General features: G+C 46.3%; 4 protein-coding genes across 5 annotated transcripts; 1 reads left to right on the top strand and 3 right to left on the bottom strand.

Annotated features, from left to right (window-relative positions):
- Window positions 1–1186: 1186 nt before the first annotated feature.
- On the bottom strand, window positions 1187–4583 carry LOC103459907 (deoxycytidine kinase). Its single transcript, XM_008401844.1, has 8 exons — window positions 4333–4583; window positions 3091–3209; window positions 2667–2750; window positions 2427–2536; window positions 2068–2215; window positions 1766–1881; window positions 1586–1685; window positions 1187–1486 (listed from the first exon to the last, which is right to left on the bottom strand). Exons 1-8 carry the CDS (start codon window positions 4427–4429, stop codon window positions 1460–1462), a joined length of 801 nt encoding a protein of 266 aa, XP_008400066.1. The 5' UTR covers window positions 4430–4583; the 3' UTR covers window positions 1187–1459.
- Window positions 4584–8100: 3517 nt separating this feature from the next.
- Window positions 8101–11024, top strand: pfdn1 (prefoldin subunit 1). 2 transcript variants are annotated; one of them, XM_008401843.1, is made up of 4 exons: window positions 8101–8208; window positions 10277–10443; window positions 10520–10604; window positions 10901–11024. In XM_008401843.1, the coding sequence occupies exons 1-4, from the start codon at window positions 8173–8175 to the stop codon at window positions 10979–10981; spliced, it is 369 nt and encodes a 122-aa protein (XP_008400065.1). In that variant the 5' UTR covers window positions 8101–8172; the 3' UTR covers window positions 10982–11024. The 2 variants fall into 2 exon arrangements, with proteins under 2 accessions (XP_008400065.1, XP_008400064.1); XM_008401842.1 differs by having other exon boundaries at window positions 10898–11024.
- Window positions 11025–11069: 45 nt separating this feature from the next.
- On the bottom strand, window positions 11070–14013 carry ttc1 (tetratricopeptide repeat domain 1). Its single transcript, XM_008401840.2, has 8 exons — window positions 13926–14013; window positions 13238–13562; window positions 12788–12848; window positions 12589–12701; window positions 11940–11976; window positions 11714–11862; window positions 11469–11523; window positions 11070–11397 (listed from the first exon to the last, which is right to left on the bottom strand). The coding sequence occupies exons 2-8, from the start codon at window positions 13553–13555 to the stop codon at window positions 11258–11260; spliced, it is 873 nt and encodes a 290-aa protein (XP_008400062.1). The 5' UTR covers window positions 13556–13562; window positions 13926–14013; the 3' UTR covers window positions 11070–11257.
- Window positions 14014–15064: 1051 nt separating this feature from the next.
- tmprss15 (transmembrane serine protease 15) lies at window positions 15065–23177 on the bottom strand. The gene is made up of 27 exons (XM_008401876.1): window positions 23066–23177; window positions 22872–22996; window positions 22633–22700; window positions 21179–21321; window positions 20491–20646; window positions 20211–20330; window positions 19845–19950; window positions 19656–19765; window positions 19430–19570; window positions 19201–19350; window positions 19025–19130; window positions 18794–18950; window positions 18577–18718; window positions 17970–18059; window positions 17766–17891; window positions 17543–17686; window positions 17361–17471; window positions 17043–17166; window positions 16870–16977; window positions 16753–16802; window positions 16605–16685; window positions 16382–16526; window positions 16117–16298; window positions 15817–15912; window positions 15588–15727; window positions 15362–15416; window positions 15065–15293 (listed from the first exon to the last, which is right to left on the bottom strand). Exons 1-27 carry the CDS (start codon window positions 23175–23177, stop codon window positions 15169–15171), a joined length of 3213 nt encoding a protein of 1070 aa, XP_008400098.1. The 3' UTR covers window positions 15065–15168.
- Between the last annotated feature and the right edge of the window lie 1453 nt (window positions 23178–24630).

Raw genomic sequence — 24630 nt, 5'->3', positions numbered from 1 at the left:
TGCGTGTGTGTGTGTTTGTTCGTCCTGTCTGTCTCCGTAATGAACTGATGACCTGTCCAGAGACGTGTGAGAGCATCACAAGAATATAAATGTTTTCTATTCATAAAGATTGCTGACACCTAGAGACCGGACAGTAGCATGAAGTCCATCTTAGGGAACCAGATGAACCAACAGGTGACCTCCAGTCTGCTCCAGCCTGGGTTAGGTCATACCTCAACAGTAGTTCTTCCTCTACTGCCCCGGCCTCAAGGCATCCCCCAGGGCTCAGTACTCATCTGGTCGTTCTCTACCTTCTCCCTCTCGGAAGCATCTCCCTTCAGTCTCAATCTTCACTGTTATGCAGAAGACCTTTCACCTGTGATACCAGATTGTAGCAGGTCAGCTGGAGATGCGGTTCCCTCTGTCCTCCATGATGTGTTCCACTTGGAGCTCAACTCGGTCCACTTCAGATCTGCTCCAGTACCACCCTTTCTGACTGACTGACATGCTAACTGGAAGATCTGGTAAGCCCCTTCTCCACTTGCTGCAGGATTAAGGACTTGCTGATGGAGTCAAGAGTGGGCCGCACACCTCTTCAGAGAGCTGGAGGTCTGGGGCCCATAGAGGGACCAGTTGGTGTTCCTCTGCTATTGGAGTGTCCTCTGTTGTTGCCTCTGGGTGCAGCAGCAGAGGACGACTCCGCTTTGTCTGGGTTCTGGTCAGACTCAGTGAGTCAGAATGACTCAGCTTTTTGTGGATCTTTGACCCAGTACTGGTGAAAGTTTAAATCCAGGTCTGGTCTGGGGATTCGGGGGGGCAGTCTCACCCAGTTACCTTAGCAACGTTACTTTGTTGATGCTTTAGGTTACAGCACAGGACCAGAACCGATGGACCCAATCTGGACAGATGTCCATCACAGGTCCACCCACCCAACCGGAACCAGAATCAGAACAGACCTGGTTCAGCGTTTTCTGAGTGGCAATGTCCGGAACTGTTGAAACATTCAGATCCATTATTGGAGCACTGACTGGAAAGCTTCATGTTTCCATTACAACCAGAAAATCCAGGTTTAATATACATAAAAGGCAAAAAAAAAAAAAGTTCAGATTTCTAAGATCCATCACCGTCTTATTCAGAGCCAGATTCTTAACAGCACAGAACCGGGTCGTTTCCATCCAGAAACAACCAATAACAGACTCAGAGCAGCTTGGGTCCAATTTCATTTATTTACAGAATCTAGGAAGTGATGTGTTCACTGTCACCCCAGTGTGTAGAAAACAGGAACACTTCCAGTGTTTGAGAGCAATAAAAAATACGGAAGCATAAATACACATTCTCTCCTAAACACACTCTTTAGCACTTTCACTATAAAAATTGAACAAATAAAACTTTACAAAGTCGCAACAGGGGGACATCATAACGAGCTGCTGTCCAATCAGAAGCCTTGCTGTTGACATTCTGTGAGGTGATTGGAGAATCTTCATAGCGTGCTGAGAAACTCCCTGACCTGCAGGACAAATATATGTCATATGAGCAGACTTTCAGAATAAAAGCTGTGTTCGACTTTCAGAATAAAAGCTCCATCAGAATTTCAGTATAAAAGCACCTTATCAACGATGTCTTCCTGTTTGATCCGATCGTTCTGAAAGTCTTCGTTCACGTCCAGAACCAGAACAGGAAGTTCACTGAGGTACTCAAAGTCCAGCCTGCACACACAGAAAAATTATTTTATCCCACTGACCCTGAACGCAGCAGCAGCAACAGCCGTCTGAGCGTGCTCAGTTACCCGAGGTTCCTGTCGTAGAGCCACGCCTCGTGTTTGAAGTGCAGCTGCTCCAGATACTCCAGAGGGATCCCCTGCTCCTCCTGCCGGCCGCGGTGCAGTAGCCGCTGCATGCAGCGCTGCAACACAAAGAGGACCTTGAAGGCACTGCCAGTAGGTTCACACAGAGGACCCTGAAGGCACCGCCTTCTGAAGGTCTGCTTTGTTTATATCAGTTATTCAAACCCAGCCAAGTGACTGACCCAGTTTTACTCTCAGAACCGGGCCGGTCACCTGGCAGGGGAGGTTAGGGAGAGGCCGTTTACCTGCGGAGGAGCTCTCAGGTAGATGATGGCGTCCAAGGCGATATCGGATTCAAACTGGTTCAGCAACCAGGTGTGCCAGTCCTGGTAGACGCTCCACTCTGTGTCCAGCAGGTTTCCATTCTCAAACAGGTTGGACGCAAAGACATACCTGAGACAGGTGGAGAGGGAAAAGGTTCTGTTGGGTTTCAGTCAGAATCTCGGGCTGAACCAGAACCCTGACAGAACCTGCCAGATGTTCCTGTGATGATGACCTTTCACACTCAGCCACAGAAACATAACAGTTTGATTTGTCTAGAAAATCCAGATCAGGTTCTGGAGGAACCGAACCCAGTTGGGGGTGGGGGGGTTCTGGTCTGTACCTGTCTGAGTAGACAGAGCGTTCGTAGAACTGAACCGGGTTCTCCGCCTGCTGCAGCTTGGCTGATGGAGGCTGAAGCTGAGACCGGATTCTGCTGAGGCAGGCGTAGCTCTGCACAGGTGAGACGTAGGTGAGACACAGGTGAGGCACAGGTGAGACACAGGTGAGACACAGGTGAGACACAGGTGAGACACAGGTGAGGCGCAGTGCAGCCTCAGGGAGCGGAGTCTGCTGCACTTACCTGGAAGGTGTAGGCCCAGCGGCTCGGCTTGTCGTACAGCATCTGCAGGAGGTTCCCTCCACTCTTCTGGGAGGAGCTCAGCTCCTAGGCGCATGGACAGAGGTCAGAGGTCTTGCTGATGAATTTGGAGAAACTTTCACCCTTGAGTCTGAAGAAGCTAAACTTTCATATTAGTCTTTAAAATACCAAAAATTCAACAGAACTTTCTATTTTTCAGCTGCAGTTTTTCCTGCTGCTTCATATCGTTTGATCCTTGAACCCATTAATGAATTTATGAACGTTTAACTTCCTTCACAACTTCTCTCCAGAACCAACATGAAATGAAGCAGACATCACAAAGAGTCCATTCTGGTCTCTACAGATCTACAAAAGGAAGCTCCTCCCACCCTGGACCAGCCTCTGATTGGCTGCCTCAGCTGCTCACCTGGTAGACATCGTCGCCGTCGCTCTGAACGTTGCACCACTTCCCGATAGGTTCTGGGATCACCTCCCAGTCTGAGGAAGACGCCTGGAGGAGGCGGACGAAGGTGGATTTACCTGCAGCTGCACACACACACACACACACACACACACTTGATCAGCACTGATCCATCAGCTGATCAGCAGCCACTGACTAAACCAGGACCCATCAATCAGCTCCTCTTCTACTGAACCCGACAAACCGAAAAACAAGAATCCAGCTGACAGTTGAGCTGCCGGCCACAGGGAGTGATGCAGTGAAATGTGATGCAATGCAGTGTGATGCTGAGTGGAAAACAGACTACCATTTCTCTCCTTCATAAACACGCCATCGTCCCTCCTAATTTTGCCGTTTTATCTTGAACATTTTTATCTGTCAAACATCCAGAGGTCAAAGCTCCTTATAATTCATGGTCTCTAGAGTGTTTTAAATGTCGAATATATATTTAGTAATGTACTGAGCAATATGTGTGTCCTTAAGACTATCACTGCTCATTGTTATTGTTGTATGTGTATTCTTATTACTTTATTTATTTTAAGTTTTATTGTGTGCTGTGCTGGGACAAACCAACCCCCTCCCTAGAAATCAATGAAGCCTTAACTTTTAAATGTACCACCTTTATTCTGGATAACACAGAACCTCTACCTGACATTACAAAATATTTGTATCAAATCTTAAGCCTGAAGAAGCTGTGAGCAGACGCTGCAGAAGAACATTAATGAAACGGATCAGAAGATCCTCAGTCCAGGTCCAGTTGAACCAGTTCACCGTCCTCTGGGCTCAATGGGTGTCCAAACAACGCAACAATGTGGAATTGATTAATAATAGATGGTACATGTACATAAAAGAAATGTCTTTATTTTTATGCTCCCTTATTGTTTTCTTTGTTGTTTTGTTTTTGTTTTTTTGTAAATGGAAATGTTAGAGAAGGAATTCTGAAATTGATCACAGACTGGAACTGTGACCTTTAGGCTCTTGTAAATTTCTCAATGTTTAAAAAATAAAGAATTTTTAAAATCATAAATATTGAGGCTTTATATTTGGTTGGCCTGTCTGGTCCAAAACGCCCGGGCCGCCTTTTTGTCGCAGTCCGTTCCGGACCCTCCAGCAGCGGACCAGCCGCTGGTGGATGGTCCGGCAGGTCGGACGGGTTCTGGTTAGCTCAGGTTCTGTTCTTGAGTCCAGAGATTCTGAGGTGGAACTCACCGATGTTTCCCTCGATGGAGATCTTCCTATGTCTGCGGGAGCCGGAGAGCGGGGAACCGGTCGGAACTCCGCGGAGCCGCTTCGGAGGAGTCGCCATGTCTGACCGGTGATCACGGGAGGATTTCTTCAGGCTGCGGATGTTTGCCTGTCCAGCTGGTCTTTCTCTGAGCGCGCGCGCTGAAACTGTGAAAACCGCGCGACTCGCTTCACAGATTAAATTCCGCGCTCACAGCTTTCCGCTTCCGGGGCGGGGCTTCATCTTCCTATGCGTTTTATTGGCGGATGGCAACTAATTTAAAGTGTATTTACCGCCACCTACCGGAATGGAGTGGGATCTACAACGATATTCAGAGGGAATTTAATAATACTTCTTTCATAGAGCCACCAGGTGTGTCTTGTGCACCATTTCTGATCAGGGCAGGGACAGCTACAATATAATAAGCTGCTTATTTATTTATTTATTTATTTATTTATTTATTTATTTATTTATTTATTTATTTATTAAAGAATGTCTGCTTTAAGTATGTCCTGATCATGTATTTAATAGTGTCTAATTGTTAAATTATTGTATAAATAAATGTTTTGTTAAAAATCAAAAGATCAAATATTCTTTTTCTTCTTCTTTTTAACTTTATCAAAACAAGCATAATTATTCCAAATCACAATAGTGTAGCTCTATAAAGGACATTGGAGAGGCGGACTCATGGGAATGCAAAAGAATAGCTGATTTAATAATAAAAATACTAAGTAGAACTACAACAAGGAGATAAATGCTTTAGAAAGAAACATGCGCGTTGGTGGGCAATTCCATTACCCTTTCAGTTAGGTATTCATATGTTTCGATATATTTCAGAGATTTAAAATATAACTGGAATTCAGATAAAATAATGTTAAGAACTGGGGACTGTAATGGAAAATTTTATAATGTGCTCCTCACACATTATAGGAGCACATTATAATGTGCTCCTATAATCATCTAAGATGATGAGATCATCTTAGATGAGATCTAAAGATGATCATCTAAAGATGAGATCATCTAAGATGATGAGATCATCTTAGATGAGATCTAAAGATGATCATCTAAAGATGAGATCATCTTAGATGATGAGATCACGTGTCTGCATGATCTTATCATGAGATTGATCAAGCTGCTCTCCTATAGGGTTCTACAGTGCCATACAACAGCAGGGGATGTCATTGATCCTGGAGACTATCTAGTTACTTGCCCAACCCAGAACTTATCTGCCCCCTTTAGCATCAAAGAACAACCCCCTATCCTCAACAATAGACAAGAGGCCAGACCATCTGTTTTACTTGTTTTACTTCCTTTGAACTCTCAGCTCCATATTGTCATTAAAATCTTCCTGTACGTATTTCAGCCCAATCTTCCATAAAAACACATTTTCTTCTTCTCAATGTGACTGTTATTCAGTTCTGGGAAGTAACGAAGTACAAGTACCTCGTTACTGTACTTAAGTACAATTTTCGTGTATCTGTACTTTACTTAAGTAGATTTAATAATGGATACTTTCTACTTTTACTCCACTACATTTTACAGTAAGTATCTGTACTTTCTACTTCACTACATTTCTACAAAGTGTCGCGTTACTCGTTACATCCAAGTCGCGTTGAGCTTTTTTTCCGTTAAAATGTGAAGTTCAGGGATTTAAGGTGGCGCCGTAAAATCCAAGCAATAACGTGTAGACAGCTTTGTCTCAATAACGGTGTCTGTTGTCACCCATCGGCTCCACCTTTACTCGCACTCGGAGCTCCAGACATGCGCAGTGGTTTCCTCTGAGCATCAGTAATATAATAGCGCTTCATAAATCATAAGATATGGCGACATGTAAAATCAGCAGCGCTTCGCTTTCACAGACGGTGGGAACTTCGTCCAATTTTTAACGTCACTTGGAAGGAAAGCTTAAAGAAAGGTAAGCTCCGTGGACGTGATGCTAGCAAAGCTAGCTGTATTGACTGAGACACATGTTGCATCTGCGATGAAAAACAGTTGTCACTCATGCGCTAAATTATTGTGTGGAGGTGTTGACTGAGGTGTTGCATATATGGGACAACGCTGTGACCAAAGTGCAATATTGTAATATGACATTCAGGAACGATCCGATTCTTCTGGACRGATCTTGACTAAGTCCTATAGTGCTGAAGCCTCACTGAGAGCCGTTCTTTGTTCTTGTAATGCTCTGTACACTGCAGTAGCTATTTTATTTCATTAAAATATCTTTATATTTAATTGGTGAATAAATAAAACAAGAACGTAAGAACACAGAGCATGCTCATTACTCTTTGTTTTCGTCACCTGTCATGGTGGCAGACGTTGCAGCAGGAGGGAGGATGAGAACAGTCACGGTGCTCCTCCTGCTTGGTTACTTCTTGCTTATTGGGCCTTGGACAGTGTTCATAGTTGAGCGTTGTTAATTGCTATGTTTAATGGTGCAGACAATTATTATTTCTGACATTGGCAATATGGGCAACCGCACAGGGCGTTATTTCTTTAGGGATGGCGGGAGACCTCTGTGGATTGTGGCACAGAGATGAAAGCAAAACAGAATGAAGAAGAGTTTGAATTGTCACTGGATAATTTATTTCAGCTCTAAGTGTTTAATATCTAGGTGTTTTTATGGGAAAGTGAATCTTTCAGATCAATTTGAGAAGCAATTTTGATAGGTGCACTTAATTTTATTGTCATGTAGCGCGGGGTGCTGGTTTTGATTTGGTCTTGGGTTCGGTGGTCTAGACTACAACTCTGCTACGAGGCTCCTTGGTTCCATGTCCTCCTCTGCCAGTTGGATTTCTTTCAAAATAAATGTGTGGCAAAAAAAGTGAAGTTCATGTTATGTTAGGACAGGAGACGAGATGTTTCCATCCGTGAAATTATGATGCATAGAATCACATATCTAAGTCTAAACTATGTTACAGAGTAAACTCAATAAAAACAGGCTTTATCTGTGGCATTGTTCATTAAAATGGCACATTTCTGATGTATTAAAATTAAATACGATCGGCACACTTAATGATATTAGTGATTAGGCAATGCATTCAGCAAGTACTTTTACTTTTAATACTTAAGTATTTTTAAAAGCCAGTACTTTTTTACTTTTACTTAAGTAAAATGTTAATGTGGTACTTTGACTTTTACTTAAGTACATTTTTGACTGTGTATTTGTACTTTTACTTAAGTACATTTTTTGAGTACTTTCTCCACCACTGCTGTTATTCCACTGAGGATCATGGTTTATTGATGTTTCAAGCAACGATATGGCGCCACCTACTGGTTAATGTGTGTGTGTTTCCTCCACCATAAAAACCCAGAGGACAATCCTGAATCTGGGTCCCACGGATCCACCTGATGAAGGTTAAAGGTCGACAGCTGAAAATGAGATTTAATCCATTTAGTATTTAACTGCTAACTGTTTCACATTGTATGACCTCAGTCTGAATAATCATTAGATTTGGTGTTTTTATTTTGAATATTTATTCATTATATTTTAAATAAGAACATTTTCTAATTAATATTTTAACAGGTAATTTTTCATTGTTTAAATCTAAACCAAATTTTATAAAAGCAGTTTAAAGAGTGAATCGGAATAGTTGAAAACCTTTCATTGATCYAAATGTTTTATTATTCCTGCATTATGTTCTCACTTCTTTCTACTCTGAATTTTATGATCCCGTYCATGTTTTGTGTTCAGACATGATATCTGCCTTGGTTTTGTTTCCATCTGTTCAATGTTTGCTTGAAAAACATTCTCCGTTCACCGCTGGGGGCAGTAACGCACCCGGAAGTCCTCCACGCCGCTGCGAGCCGAGAAGAAGAAGAGGCGCATGATGGCAGCTCCCGTGGATCTGGAACTGAAGAAGGTACCGAGGTTCTGGTTCTGTCTGGTACTAAGTGGTACTCTCTGCGCTCACCTGTTTCCGGTCTGGCCATGCAGAAAGCTAACAGCTAGCAATTAGCCTGCAGCATCTGGCTAGCCGGAACCAGAACCTCATTTATGGATATGTGTGGAAGGTCCGGGGTTCGGTTAGAGCGGTTCCAACTTTCTGGTTCCTCTGCAGTCGGGTTTGAACCTTTATTAGAACCCGGAGAACTCTTCTGTTTCTGAACTAACGATGATGATTATTATCGCTTTTCTTTGCGAGATTCCGCCCCGCTCTCCTCATGATGACGCTCTGTTAGGGTCAGAACCCGAGGTTCACCCGGAGAGTCTCAGCTCTGAATCATAGTTCAGAGTGCATAAATGAGTGCGCAGTTTTCACACTAAAACTTGGCGTACGGACAGATTTAGAAAAGTGTGGCGCACAAAAAAAAAATCCGGATGCGTAAAGCAATGCGCACGCTGCGCACTTTGCCTTTATAAATCCCAATTTGCGGGAAATAGAGCGCAGCTGCTGGTCCGCCCTGTCGCCTCCCATAAATACATATGTAAATTAGTTTAAATACCCGGAAGTCTGCCACCACGTGAAGCTATAACCATGGCGACGGTCCTTGTTTGTAGCAAGCATTTATAATACAAATAATTACATATTTTAATTCAAAAGGTGATTTCAGGGCCCTTAAAGTCCCCTCACAAAAATAAAGCATATTAAAGAAAGAAAATTCAACTTAAAAAGACGTAAAAGAAAAATAAAGAGATTGTGCAAATGCCTATTTGAACAGCAGAGTATTCAGCYGGGATTTAAAGACGGTTAGTGTGTCAGAGAGTCATTTGAGTGGGGAATGTGGACCTTTATTCTAAATAGTGGAATCATGTGCATAAATTGTACATTTACAGAATAGAGATGCTTTCTGTCCATAAAGGCACATTCACAAAGCAGGCATAGCTGACTGAAGRATGACTGCACGCCTCCTTCTTTAAGTTTCGCTCAGAGCTCCAGTATGATCAGTCTGGGCAATCTAAACGCATATAAACCATCATTTCCCAGCAGATCAACATGATCTCTGAACACACACTCCCTCTGAATCCTTCCATTGGCGATGYACTCCATCAGAGCCAAAGCGCTCCACAATTTACGTGGCTCACCTTTGAGCAGCTGCTTATATATGTGTGATTGTACACACCTTCATCACCTTAAAGATAATCAAACCCGTTTGGAGTTAATCTGCTGATCCAGCCGTTTTCTTGTTTAGTGAGAATGAAATTACCCCATAGATGCATTCCATGCGCTTCGATGCGCAGACTGATGCGTTATATCTTTGGCCCACTCCTATTTACATTGGAGTGGGATTTTTCACATCCTTTTATTTTTATCTTTAGTGTGCTTGCTATTGTCTGAGGATAAATGCGGTTCAATTTCATTGTTTACGTTTAAACAATAAAATATTATAATAAAAAAAAAACATCGGGTTTGATGCTTCTTGGTCTAAATAACTGAATATAGTCAAATTTCAGTGTATTTAAGTGAGTTTTGACGTTTTGTAGTTATTGTCCACAAAAAAAGTTTGCGTGGCTGCAGCGCATTTTCACGCCAGGGAAAAACAGAAATATTTACGCAAACTTTGACGCAAAGTTTATTTTTATACATGCCGACTTGTGGGTAAAATATGGCGCCGCACATTTTCTATGCATATGCACGCTTTACACATGAGGCCCCAGGTCCTCCAGGCCTGGAGATTTTCTGCAGCTTCTAGGCGTCTCTGCTTCAACACACATGAGGAGAATAATGAGGTCAACAACAGAACTCAGCAGGAGACTCAGATGTGTTGGACCAGGGACCTGTCCCTCAATGACTGGAGCAAAGACTCCACTTGTAGCCCTGAAGCCTCCCGTCGTGGGGCTGTTTTGTTTTTTTTTATCTCAGTGACGCTTCCTGTAGTTGAGGTTGTGTTTTGTTTTTTTTTTTTTTTAGCTCACAGTGTCCTCTCCTGTCGTTGGGGTTGTGTTTATTATTATTTTTTAGCTCAGAGTGACGCCTCCTGTTGTTGCAGGCCTTCTCGGAGCTGCAGGTGAAGATGATTGACACGCAGCAGAAGGTGAAACTGGCCGACCTGCAGATTGAGCAGCTCGGTCGGGTTCAGAAGCACACCAAGCTGACGCAAGCCGAGATCTCCACGCTGCCTGCCAACACGCGGCTCTACGAGGGCGTCGGCCGCATGTGAGTGGCTCCACCCTGAGCCGTGACATCATTGGTAAAGGGGGTGGGGGCAGTTGGTGACTGTATGCCATTTCAGGTTTGTCCTGCAGTCCAAGGAGGAGATCGACGACCTGCTGACCGACAAACAGAAGACKGTAGACGACAAGATCAAAGAGCTGGAGGTAAAGAGCTGAGATTTACTGCACGCCCTGAACACAACACGGTTCTGCTGCGGGTCCAGCTAGCACAGCAGGTCTGGTTCTGCAGAACTGAGTTGTGACCTTCATCATGCTGAGGCGGCTCAGACTTTATCATTTACTCAAAAAGCAGAAACTCACTTTTTAAAATTTGTTCTGAATGAAATTGGAGGATCTACCGTTAGCCTATCAGGTTCTTCCAAAGCCATGACATCATCACACTCAGCCTGGTTTGTGTTTGTATGGGCTGCTCTGACCTCTGACCTGTGTGTGTTCAGCAGAAGAAGGTGTACCTGGAGCGCAGTGTCAAGGAAGCAGAGGACAACATCAGAGAGATGCTGCTGTCCCGGCGAGCCCACTGACCAATCACTCACTTCCTGCTCATAATAAACTCATTAAGCTCCGCCCCGTTTTCCATCTGTTTGATGATGTCACAAAAGCATGCTTGCATTACTTCTTGTTTGCTTTATTAACAGCTGATACAGCAGATTATGTCATCAGAAAGCAAGCTCCTGATGGGTTGAGTCAGAAGTCTGGCGTTGCAATGTCCTGGGGTGCCTGAAGTATCCTGTAGCTTTAACCAAACAGGAACCTCAACCATACGTTTGATAATCTGTTTCTGTGATGTCATGATTACATCATCCGGTGTGGTTGTTATTGGGGTTCTGGACAAAGTTGATGGAGTAGGAACCGCTGGACGGGTCCTGGTTGACCTGGAAGTTGCTGGTGGAGAGTCCGAACGGCCGCAGGATCAGGTTGCCCAGGTCCTTCAGCTTACCTGGACAGGAGACACGTTCAGGGACCAGGTGTTCATAGCACAGATGCGGTGCATTCAAGAGCAGTACATACCCATCATCTCCTCCTTTAGCTTCTCGTTTCGCTCCTGAATCTGCTGAGGCAGCCGCTGAGGGACACAGAGGTGAAGAGGACACAGGTGAGACRGGGACAAAAAGACTTTAAACTGAACGCTTAACTGGAGGTTTGGATCAAATTTGGTGTACAGAATCTGAAACAGTGAATTTATTGACCCGTTTTCCTTATGGAGTCAGAACCAGACTTCAGCACTCGTTGGTCCCAGTGGTCAGTGAACTCACCATGCAGGCCTGCCGGGCTCCGCTGTGGCTCGGATCTCGCTCCAGAACCTTTTTGTAGTCCTCCAGAGCTTCATCAAGCTTCTCTGACTTCTCATAAAGCTCCGCCCTCCGCAACAGCGCCCGCAGGTACTCTGGATCCAGGTCTATTGCTATGGTAACCAGAGCCAGTGTGCTGATTGGTTAGCTTATTTAAAGTAGAAGGTGATAAAATAATGTGATGACTCACCTCTGCTGCAGTCTGAGATGGCTTTGTCCTTCAGCTCCTGAAAAGACACAAAGCTGTTGGCGTACTACTAGTACAAACTGTTGGCATAATGCTAATACACTTAACATTGTTATTTAACAGGAGAGTTGGGTTAGCCGAGTCCACTCATATATCAAAAACTAGATGCAAAGCAACAAAGCCAAGAAAGCTCAAAGAAACCAACATTTAGAATATTTAAAAACGTAGGGGCCAGCAGGCTTTATTGAAGTAGTATAGCATTAGCATCACCTTAGCCTAATCAGAAGTAGCATGGCGTTAGCCTCACGTTAGCCTTACCAGGTGTAGCATAACGTTAGCCTCACCAGGAGTATAGCGTTAGCATCATGTTAGCTTCACCAGGAGCAGCATAGCGTTAGCATCACGTTAGCTTCACCAGGAGCAGCATAGCGTTAGCATCACGTTAGCTTCACCAGGAGCAGCATAGCGTTAGCATCACATTAGCCTTACCAGGAGCAGCATAGCGTTAGCATCACGTTAGCCTTACCAGGAGCAGCATAGCGTTAGCATCACGTTAGCCTTACCAGGNTTAGCCTTACCAGGAGCAGCATAGCGTTAGCATCACGTTAGCCTTACCAGGAGCAGCATAGCGTTAGCATCACGTTAGCCTTACCAGGTGCAGCCTTGCAGCCGCTCGGTTGGAGAACAACACCGCTCTCTCCCTGCTGCAGCTAACCGGACATAGAGCCAATGCCTGCGTGTAGCTTAGCTCCGCCTCTTTCCAGTCTGCAGGAACACAAACACAGTTACACGGAGGGGAGAAAGGCACCTGAACGCATCATGACCTGAACCCTGGGCAGAACTGAACTCACCTCCGGCTTTGAATAGGCCGTTTCCCGTTTCCTTTAGAGCGATGCTCTGCTGCCGACGACTCTGAAACAGAAGCACTCACAGCTCAGATTTACTACCCAGAACCTGATGCCTGAAAGCTCCACAGACTGGTGTGAACTGACCTGAACTGGTTTAAACTGGCTAAGTTGTTATGAACTGGTTGTAATGGCGTAAACTAGCTTGAATTGGTTTAACTCAGGGGTGTCCAAAGTCGGTCCTCGAGGGCCGGCACCCTGCATGTTTTAGGTCTCTCCCTGGTTTAGCACACCTGCATCAAATGATGGCTCGTTAGAAGGCCTAAGGAGAACATTGACATGCTGAGGATGTTGTTACTACCACTAGGGAGAGAACTAAAACGAGGACCGMSTTTGGACACCCCTAGTTTAACTGGTTTAAAATAGGAGGAACTGTGGAGCAGAGACTGGTGTTACCTCCTTCTCCWMCTCCGTCAGCTCCTTCTCCACCTCCCTCAGGTAGTCATCGTCAAACTCCACTCTGGACGTTTCTTCATCTGAATCCTGAAGGACCTGACGCTCCTCTTCCTTCTGACGGTCCACTTCCTCCTGACGCTCCTCTTCCTCCCCTTCTCCCTCTGTCCATCGCTCCCTCTCTGCGTCTCCTCTCCCACATATTCTGTTTGTTTTCGGAAGCTCTTCCTCCTTCTCCTCTTCCTCCTTCGTCTCCATGCTGTCCTGACAGTCGTAGAAGTCTTCCTCCTCTTCCTCCCTCTGAGCTCCTCGGGTGCTCATCCTGAAGCTGAAATGAGACGTTCACTGACCTTCTGACCCTCCAGCTGGACCTCAGATAGACACCACAGCCAGTTTAAACCTCCATTATCATCATCATCTTCATCAGCCTGAGCGTGATYACGTGATACAGCAGGTCGGAGATCTCAGATCAGCTACACGCTAACAGCTAGCTGCTGAGCTAGCTGCAAAGGCAGTGAGATCGCGAAATTGATGTAAAGTTTTCAATTAGCWGCKGAGCTAGCTGTTGCTGAAAAGCGACCCTGTGACGTCASTGGGCTGAAGCGATCCGGATCAGAGTGACGTCATCATGACGTCTCTCAGCAAGTTAAACAATTAAATATTAAAACCAGATGATTTTACGCCTTCTCACCTGAAAACACCTCACAGGCAGCCGGTTAGGCTGACGTCACTTCCGGGTTCTTCTTCTTCTTGATTTTTTTTTTTATTGGCTAGAAACGTAATGGTTGCATTACTGCCACCTACTGACATGAATTTATGCAAACATTATCCATCCATCCATTTTCTTCCCCCCCTTTATCCCAGTGGGGCCAAGAAGTCAGCTGGTGTCTTTCTCCAGAGGGCACCAGGCGAGAGGTGGGGTAACTGGACAGGTCGCCAGTCCAGCAGGGCTACAAACATTATCATATTCTATTAATTATCTTTGTTTTCCAAAAAAAACAAACTAAAATGTAAATTTTTTACTATCTAAATTTACCTGAAGCACACGTAGTAAATTAAATATTTAATTTAAGTAYATACCTGCCTGGATGCTTCTGATTTGATTTTAGGTTTTAATTCTGGKTTTTAAGTTTTCATCACTGCGATCGCTGCTTGTCTCAGATCATGTCTATATAAAGTAAACAGAAACAGAACATCATGTTGTTTTAACTGCAGCCTGATCTGATTAACRGCTTTTTAAGTTTTCCAATTCACYGACATTTCCTGCTTTTAGTGACTGAAAACACATCAATTCCTGGTTTTAAAAGCTCTTTTCTTTCAGAACCCAGATCATCTAAAATGATCAGGATGTTCTGATCTTTAGTGGTCCATTTATTTATTGTAMGRGTTTTATTGGTCACGTTTGATTTTATTGTCTTGTAGAGAACTTTGGTCTCYCTGGGTGTGTGAAGTATAAATTTATGGATTTATGGATCGATTGATTGATTGATGAAGCTTCTAGTCTGSACCGGGTCATATCGGGTCCATAATGCAACATAACCAATGGCAGTATCATGCTGCGAWGAATGTTTCCATCATGGCTGTGGAAATAATCACCAGTTAACTGAACCAGAGTTCCCCATCATAGATGATGATGGCCACACTCCCACAGTGGGCGGAGCTTCCAAAAAGCATATTAATAAACAGGAAATTATYACTATCTGAAGCMGGTCCAATCAGCTTCCGWTTTAGCTCAGAGATTCTCCACCAGTCCACCTGTTACCATGGAAACCCAGRAAGGACACCAGGTGCTGTCTTCTGTTAGGACCAGGTCAGAAATCAGAACTCAACTCAAAAGATAACACTTTTTTATTTCTTTCAATTACATTTTCAGATTTAATCAAAGTTCAAAGGTTTACTGCTCTGATCAAGCAACTTCCCCCGAGTGCTCCATGTTACAGAGAGGAAGAGGAAGAGGAAGAGCGTCTGGTCTGAGCGATCCAAGAGGCGAAGGCTGACACTCGGGCGTAGCCTCCAGGTTTCTGAGGTCGTGCGCAGCCATCGCCGAATGAGGTCACGCCTGTCAGGAGCCAATCAGAGAGCAAGTTACAGAGAAAGAGAGAGAGAAAGAGAGAGAGAGAGACTAACCAATCTGAGTCCAGTGTCCGTCCTCCTCACACATCAGTGGACCTCCAGAGTCTCCCTGCAAAGTGACAGAATATTCCCAGTTCAATGAAAATCTGGAACGATCTCTGACCAATCAGCTGTCAGATCATTTCTGACCCTCAGTCAGTCATTGGACCAGCTTCCTGAACTAGTTTAACTTGTGGTGATTCTGCACTGTCTGCCCAGGTAAKACTAGGTGAGCCGTTACCTGGCAGCTATCGACTCCGCCCTCAGGGTAACCGGCACACAGAATGCTAGMGGTGATGGTGTACTCAGGTAGGAGGAGCTGGCACTCAGCCTGCTCCACCAGAGGAAGCGCCGCCTCCTGGAGGATGTCAGGAAGAGAACCTGCAACTCAAACAGGTGAGAMAGGTGAAGGAGGGGGTTTGTAACAGGTGAGAACACGTTGGGTTCTGCTGGCCGTTCTCGCCTCTAACCTGCTTCTGCTTCTCGGCCCCAGCCGGCAATGAAGCATCTCCTTCCTGCAGCGAAAATCTGACCTTCAGCAGCCAAACACACAGGCTGAACCCACTCTGCAACACACCAAGGGCCACTATCAGCCTGACAGACAAGATTCAGGGTTTACCATAAGCCTGACAGACAAGACTCGGGGTTTACCATCAGCCTGACTCATGGTAAACCCTGAGTCTTGTCTGTTTGGCTGATGGAATAACAGTCAGAGCTCTGTCTGTAAACCCAGACAGGTGAGGGAACTTGGACTCTGATGTGTAACTCACGGGTGAAGTTGATTGGCTGCTGCAGACGCATCATGGCGATGTCGCCGTGTTTGGTCAGCCGGTTGTATTCTCTGTGGATGACGATCTGATCGACTAGTCTGGTCTGAACCTCCGCAGCGTGTATCTGTGACTGAGCGTGCAGCCCAAGGACAGCCGACCAGGATTCCAGGTGGAGGTTCTTCCTGTAGACAGAGAAGAACACAGCACATGGCGTCACCTGCAGGCCGGCGGTTCACCTGCAGCTAGCCTCAGGCGCATCTCTCACCCGTAGACGCAGTGCGCCGCTGTCAGCAGCCAGTCGCTACCGATCAACGAGGCGCCGCAGACATGGCGGCCCCTCCAATGCAGAGACACCATCCAAGGCCACGCCCCCTTCGCTGCATTGACTCCGCCCACCACTCTGTGCTCACCTGGCAGCGACAGTCAGACTGAACCCAACGACCCTGACAAGGTCAAGTAGAGGTTAAACGCATAATCCAGGTTCTCACCATCTGCAGGTCCTCTGCCCTCTGATTGGTCCATAATGCTGGCCTCTGATTGGTCTGGGGTGACCTGGCGGCGCCCGCAGGCTGTGAACAGCAGTAGTCAGTGCCTTAGGCTGCAGCGTTTCTCTGCTTCAGGTTCGGCTTTACTCACGCTGGTTGGTGCAGTTCAGAGACACCACCTCCCCGCTGCTGCACGTCTCACTGTGGAGGTGAGATGTCAGAGGTCAGCAGGTTCCTCTGAACCAGATCTGGTTCTGCTTCTGCTTACCTCACGCTGGTTTCCAGTGACCTGTTACCGGTTCTGGTTCTGGTCAGGTTGATGGATACGAACGGAGAGTCCTGAGGCAGAGCTGGTAGCAGAGATGCGTCTCCGGACCTGGAAGCAGTCAGAACTCAGAACCGGTTCTGGTTCCACCGGACCTGTCTGCAGATCAGGAATACCTGTGTCCCAGGTACCGACAGGTGAAGTCCGACAGGTCAGAGGTCCAGCCGTCAGAACACACGGTGTGCGGAGTGGAGCCGATCTGGACCCGGAGCCGCCTGGAGCCGTTTACCTGCAGCTTGACTGACACAGTAACAGGTGGGGAGGGGTTAACGCATCACTTCCTGTTTGTGCCAACACCTGAGACGAGGGTTGGGGCCTGGGGGAGGTTCTGATTCCTACCAGATCTTCTACCCGATTCTACTCAAACCAGGTCCAAGGCTCAGTTCTGGGATTACCTGGACCCGACCCCTCCCTGTTCTGACCTGGTTACGTACCGCAGTCGGCTTCATCAGAACCATCGGGACAGTCCAGCGCGCCATCACATTGGCTGTTGCCAGGGATACAGGCTCCCGTCTGACACTGGAACTGAGCCGCCGCGCACGGAGCTGTTCACAAGCAGACGGTGATCAGGACCTCTAGCTGGGACAGATTCTGGATCTCTGAGGCGTGCTCTCACCTGGAGACCCCAGTGCCATCCCACAGGTGAAGTTGGCTTTGAATCCTCGGCCGTCACCACTGCTGTCCGTGAAGAACCGGACCGTCATCTGATTGGACGTGGAGAACAGGTCGCGGGCAGGGCCAGCGCTGCCAGTGAGGACAGCTGGGAGGAAACAGCAACAGGTCACCTGAGTCCGTGCAAACCCACCTGGAGACTCAGGACAGGTGAACTTGGAGCCTACCCAGTAAGGTGGAGTTAGACCCCATCCCATCCCGCACCTCCACCATGTCATAGGTCGCCTCCACATCAAAGTCCAGGAAGTGGAGCTGAATGTTCTGACCTGCTGACGCATGCAGGGTCCACAAACCTGCAGAGGTGAGCAGACAGGTGAAGTTAGCAGGTAGATGAGGCTCAGGAACACATTTAGAAACACAGATGTACTCACAGTTGGCCATGTTTCCATAGGAATGGGGGTAGTTCGGAGAGCTAAAGGTGGAATTAAACTCCCAGAGATCAAAAGGTCCACCACAGTCAGCTGAACCAATCATAGAAAAGGACGGGGTCAGGTGTACAGGTGTGAACACGGCCTTCCTCAGGTACAGAGGAAGTTGACTAGAATTCAACTAGATTATAGATTATAGATGTTTACCCAGCAATGGAGGCATAGCCTGATGTTTACCCAATGTGGGGCTGTGACCTGATGTGTGCCTAGCCTGGGGGTATGACCTTATGTCTTTCTAGCATGGGGGTGTGACCTGATGTTTAGCTAGTGTGGGGGTGTGACCTGATGTTTACCCAGAATGGGGGCGTGACTGATTTTTACCTAGCCTGGGGTCATGACCTGATGTTTGGCTAGTGTAGGGGTGTGACCTGATGTTTAGCTAGTGTAGGGATGTGACCTGATGTTTAGCTAGCATGGGGGTGTGACCTGATGTTTAGCTAGYGTAGGGGTGTGACCTGATGTTTAGCTAGCGTRCGGGTGTGACCTGATGTTTAGCTAGCGTAGGGGTGTGACCTGATGTTTAGCCACTGTGGGGGCATGGCTGACTCACGTGGTATGGGCGCCATAGTGGTGGGAGGTGGGACGTTGGTTGGCTCCGGAGGGGCGGGGCCACAGGGCTCAGGTGTCAGTGTGATGTCATCCAGAGCGATGTCATTCCACATGCCTCCTTTCTTCAGAGCTTCAAACTCCACCTGCACAGGCCGCATGATCAGTCAGGTGACCTCTGACACCGTCTGGAATGTGGACTGCCTGGTGATGTCACTGACCATGGCGTCTGAGGTCAGGATTAGGGTCACCTGTCCGTAGTTCCAGGTGTCACCATAGTTACCGTCTTTCTGGAACAGCACGATGGCATCAGCGTCTGGCAATGAGGGATGGAGGACGACTCTGAGACGATGGACGTCCACACCAAACATATGATACCTGCAGACAGGTGACATGCTCACACACCTGGTACCCAGCATCAGACAGCAGATCTTCACATGTTTGTTGTTTACCAGAAGCTCAGGCAGGTGGGGTGAGGGGACGGAGTCAGAGGGAGGCTCTGCAGCCGGAATCTCTTCTCCCATTGGCCAGGACTCATAGGGGTGACCAGGTAGAAACCTATCAGAGATCAGCGTTCACCCACCAGAACCGCTCTCACGGATCCATTCAACTAAACTGGCCCACTCACCTGAGCTGTTCCCCAGGGTGTGATCAGAATTTGGACCTGTTGATGAGGGGAAAGTGGGGCCTCTCGTTCTCATCCAGTCTCCTTCATCGTCCTGCTGCTGCCTCCAGAAACACACTCCATCTTCGAAGCTGCAGGTGAGCTTCTCCGGGTCTGGAACCAGAAAGCAGCCAGTTCTGATCCAGCCCTGTTCTGACTGTAGGATAGGGTTCTGACCCAGCCCGGTTCTTACCGGACAGCCCAGCGGTATCGGCAGCTCTGAAAGATGCTCTGAAGCCCGGCAGACTGTTGAAGCTGTCCGATGTAAACTCCACTGTTGACTGGTTGGTCAGCAGCCACACGGTACCAGGGGGGGCAGAACCTGAGAGCTCAGCTGCCAATAAGATCACAAATTGTAAGTTTAATGTGTTGGACACACCGTGAGGCGTTCAGGGTACTCCAGACCAAGAAGTTCTGACCTGCTATAACCTTGTTGGGTCCGACTCCTTCGTACAGCCTCAGGACGTCAATGTTCGCCTCCGTCTCAAACTGCTGGAAGGTTATCTGGGCCGAAAGTCCCCTGCTCAACCTGAACGCATCGCAACAGGAAAACATTGGACCTAAAGAGGAAACCAGGTCAGGAAGAACCTTCAGAACTGTGTTTTGACCTGATGATCCAGCGGCAGAAGACGTTGTTGTTGTAGGTGTCAGACTGTGACGACCTGAAGTATCCGTTCGGCCCCTCCAACACAAACTGTCCATCACATGGCGTTGCTATGGAGACACAGGAAGTGACATCACAGTTCTTCATGACCAGAACACCTTTGATTTCCAGACACTAATGCATCACATTCTTGCCAAAACCCTCCAGGGCAAATCAACCATCACATGAGCCTGTTGTTATCTGAGAGAGCGCCTAGCAGTTAACAGGTACTTGAACGCAACACGACTATTCCCAAATTACCCCTGCCCCTCTTGGTTAAAAAATGCACCACTTTGATTGGTTTATTTGCCCTTTGGGATTCTTTACTGACCGCAGAAGAAGGGAGATTCATCAGACGAGTCCAAACAGTGGGGGACTCCATCACAGAACCAGTTGCTTGGAACACAACCGGACCCGTCAGAACAGGTAGTCTGACCAGGAGGACACGTCACTGCAAAACACAGACCCATTAGAGAGAGAACCATCAAAASCCAGTCAGGTTCTGATCAGAACCCAATCAGAACCTGACCAGAACCATCAAAACCCAATCAGAACCATTGTCTCCTCCTATTAACCCCCTGCAATTTTTCTGTTTCTGATCTGTGTCTCACCTGCTGCAGGCTTGTTGCTGGTTGTTGCAGGCTTGTTGCTGGTTGTTGCAGGCTTGTTGCTAGTTGTTGCAGGCTTGTTGCTAGTTGTTGCAGGCTTGTTGCTAGTTGTTGCAGGCTTGTTGCTGGTTGCTGTAGGTGTTGTCTTCTCGGATTTCTCTGCAGGAAAACAGAGAGCTGCCAGTTGGTTGGAGGAAGTGAAACCGGATTAACAGAGATGATCCAGTTAAGCCTGACTGGATTTAACTGCCTATTGATCAACATTCATCAATAACAATCAATAAGGATCCTTATTAATAACTATTGATAATTATTGATCCGATTCAGAGTCCATCCGTCCTCTTCCAAACCCGGTCCAGTCCAGATCTAGAAGAACCAGATGGTTTGTTGAATAGTCTTTCAGATCGACTGGGAGCTCCAGAAAGCTTTACTGGTTTCCAGTCCTCCCAGTTTAAAAGCTTCTTGTTTTCATCCCTTCCTGGCTGGACCATCTGGCTGGTACCGGTCTGGTTCCGGTTCGGGTTCCTGCTTCTTGCTTTCAGCTGGGTCTGGCGCTGGATCAACTCATGGTGGACATCAGCTGAGTGTTTCTTTCTGAATGGCCAGATTACATCTAATCTAATCCAATGTTCTGCTCATGTTGTGATGTCACATCCTGACCCCTGATCAGGATGTGACATCACAGACTTACCTGTAATCTGGATGCTGTTGGTGTCAATCACCAAGGCTCCGCCCCCAGCCACCTGAAGCCCCGCCCTCAGCTGCTGCTCCACCTCCTCAATGTCAATCAGCTTACTGAACCTCAGTTCAAAGGTCACCACCACGCTGCCAGGACTGGAGGTCAGAACCAAATGCCAGATGATTAATAATCACAGTGAATGAAACGATCAATGATCAGTGAATTTGTCCAGTTCCTCATTTCCTGTTATATTTCTCTTTCTGATGAGCAGCTGAAATTATTCTGGATTCATCCTGTGGGTGTCAGAAGTCCGAACTAAAAATGTTCGAGTTTCCTTCAAAATGAGGTCAGATTAGTTTCAAACATTTATCTTGATGATGTCATAGTTTCGGCCATGTGTACCTGTTCACCTGTCGCTGGAAACCTGGAGCCCATAGCTACAATACAGACTACACAACCCACAAACCTCCTGGCTGCACTCGTCTCTCTGCTGGGTTTTATTCTTCAGATGCTTTGACTTTCCAAGATTATGTTTTCTACTGTGGTATTAAATGGTATTGTCATGTATTAAATGTTATTTTCATGTATTAAATGGTATTTTGAGGTTCCTCATGTTGTGAATCGTGTATTTCTTTCTGCTCTGATGTCTAAGCCCAAGCTGGAAACTATTTCCTGCCTGGAATTATTTCTCTGTTTCACAGCTCATCACTTCGGGGAAGACCCGCCATCTGTTGGACCGATTCCTGCAGTCACCATGGAAACGCTGCCATGCTGCTTGGTTTGGTGCCTGAGTGAAGTTGGCCCCCCCACCTTCTTCAAATCAGACAAAATTGGTGTCAAACGTTTGTGCTGGTTTGTGCAGCAAAACATTTCGTTTGTGCCGCTATCATTTTAAAGATATAAAGAAAGATGGATTTCATAAAAGTGGGGGGGGCTGGTTGACCTTTTGACCTTAACACTTTCATTAATATCTTCAAAGCCAAAGCAGCACAAATGAAAATTTTTGCTGCACAAACCAGCACAAACGTAGTTGAGTTGATTGACACCCATTTTGTCTGGTTTGAAGAAGGTGGGTGGGATGGTTGACCTTGGATGACCTCCAGAAACATTTCTTTAAATCTTTAAAATGATAGCGGCACAAACAAAAAATGTTGCTGCACAGACCAGCACAAACGTAGCACGAACGTTTGACGCCAATTTTTGTCTGATTTGAAGAAGGTGGGGGCGGGGGGCAACTTCACTCAGGTTAGTTTGGTTAGTTTGATGTAAATGTGAGATTTTACTCTGCTTAAACTGAACAAATTGTTTTCATCTGTTCCTGTTTAAAATATTATATACATAAAAATTAGAAGCTGGTTCATTTATTGATCAGTGATTGATCAATGATTGACTGATCAGTGATTGGTCAGTGATTGATTGATCAGTGATTGATCAGTGACTGGTCAGTAATTGATCGTAGGTCTGACCTGAAATCTTGGACCCAACAGAACTGGTAGAACCACCGCAGGTCGCTGATGCTGAACGCCTCATAAACCTGCCGACAAATCAGAGGCCAGACTGCCGTCAGCTGACCTCTCCTGAAGCTGAACAAAACTTTCTGGTTTTTATGTTAAAAGCCACCTTTATAACAGGATGCTGTCTCCAGGATTTCAGAATAAAAGCCCCTGGTAAGTGTTAAGGTGACCCTTCACAATAAAAGCCTCACCAGCTGCTGAAGGTCAAAGGCCAGGGATTTGAACCGGTGACTGCTGGAGTTTCGGAGCTCGTCAGAAAATTCGACTCCTGCTGTGATCACCAACCGCCCCGACAGCTGCGTGGCTTCATCTGCACCTGGACGCATTGTCGATGACATCATCAGCGCTGAACCTGCCGTCACATGAGCGAAACCGGAACACTTACCTTCAGAAGTCAGGCTGAGCCAAGAAATGACACAGAGGCCGCCGCAGCAGAGGAAGAGGAGGGATGAGACGATGAAGAGGACGACCTCCACAGAGGATAGGCGGCGAGTCATCCTCAACAGTTCACTTCAGAAAGAATCAGTTCACTTCAGATTGAATCAATTCAGTTCAGGTAAAATCAGTTCAGATAGGATCGGTTCAGTTCAGATAGAATAATTTCAGATAGAATCAGTTCAATTGAGGTAGAACTGATTAAAATCAGCTCAGATTGAATCAGTTCACATTGAATCAGTTCATTTCAGATTGAATCAGTTCAGATAGAATCAGTTCAGTTAGAATCATTTCCGTTAAGCTGACTTAAGTTCACTTCATAAGGTTGGATCAGAATCATGTTGTTTTCTTATATTGGAACAATTTGCACTTTGAAATATTCAAAGCAACCAGAATTTAACCGGAAATGAACTGGCCTATTTCTCCCAGCATGCTCTCTGGCTAAATCTACACAAACACTGTGGTAAAATAATTCAATCATTAATTACTTTGAAATTATTATTCTTATTTGAAATAGCCCACAATAAGGAGAAATTATTCATTTGTGTATATTTATTCGGGTTTTCTCAGTATGGAAGGATACATTTATAATTTCTATAAAACAGATTAAAACATCTTGAAACAAAAAACCTGAACTTTCTCTGATAAAATCTAAAATGTAAAACATTAAATTATTTTTATTTTAAGAGCCAAGAAATCAAACCTGAAATATTAAAGAGCGCTCTTTGAGGTTAAAGACCATTTTATCCGACCCAGAATCAGAACCAGAACCAGTTACCTGCAGCGCTCCGTTCAGCTCCTGGTCCTACTGAGAGGAGGAAGCGGTTTTGATCCAATCCTCCGATCAGATCTTTTATATCGATCCCTGACTCACCAGAAATCAATGCAGCTGATAACGGAGGAGCCAGCGGTGGGAGGGCTCCATCGGCCCGGTTCCGGTGTTCTGCAGAATCATTCATGACCAGCATTATATCTTAGTATGTTGGTGCTGGCATGTTGCTTAAAAGACCCCCGCTGGGGAAGTGTGACCTCTGCCGGGGTCAGCATGTAGCTGAGCTGACGTCAGCAGCTGCTGCTGGTTTATCTCAATCTAAAGTCCAGCACCTGTAAAGCTGTCAGCCAATCAGGCCCCGCCCACACCTGGCCGCGCAGCAGGACGCTCACCTGTGGCGCCGCCGCGTGACTGATGAGAAATAAACCTGATAAAGCTGACAGCTGGTGATTATCAGCTGTTTTTCTCCTGATCGGCTTATTGATCATTACCTGTCACCCAGACACACCTGAGGGCTCACCTGCAGAGTCCGCTCCATCAGGTTGGGTCAGAACATGGCGGGTCATCAGAACAGTTCGGCAGGAGACGACTCAGAACCTGAACAGGTCTCAGAGATCCAAACCTGCAGCAGCAGAACCAGTTGGGGTTCCAGGGTGATGGTTCTGACAGCCAGCCAGTCCAGCCCGGTAATAGTGTCAGATGTTCATATGAATCCTTCAGAATCTCTGATCCAGAACCTCATA

This window comes from Poecilia reticulata, unplaced genomic scaffold (assembly GCF_000633615.1).
Source record: "Poecilia reticulata strain Guanapo unplaced genomic scaffold, Guppy_female_1.0+MT scaffold_131, whole genome shotgun sequence".
Taxonomy (NCBI): Eukaryota; Metazoa; Chordata; class Actinopteri; order Cyprinodontiformes; family Poeciliidae; genus Poecilia; species Poecilia reticulata.
The sequence above is the reverse complement of the archived record's forward strand: the minus strand, read 5'-3'. Positions and strand labels throughout refer to the sequence as shown.

What these genes read in the sequence shown, in the direction of transcription:
- LOC103459907 (XM_008401844.1), bottom strand. Translation starts at nt 4,429, where the DNA reads ATGGCGACTCCTCCGAAGCGGCTCCGCGGAGTTCCGACCGGTTCCCCG. An exon ending in GCTGGGCCTACACCTTCCAG is followed by an intron (nt 2,537 to 2,666) that starts GTAAGTGCAGCA and finishes TCACCTGTGCAG; the next exon opens with AGCTACGCCTGCCTCAGCAG. An exon ending in AGGAAGACATCGTTGATAAG is followed by an intron (nt 1,487 to 1,585) that starts GTGCTTTTATAC and finishes TTTGTCCTGCAG; the next exon opens with GTCAGGGAGTTTCTCAGCAC.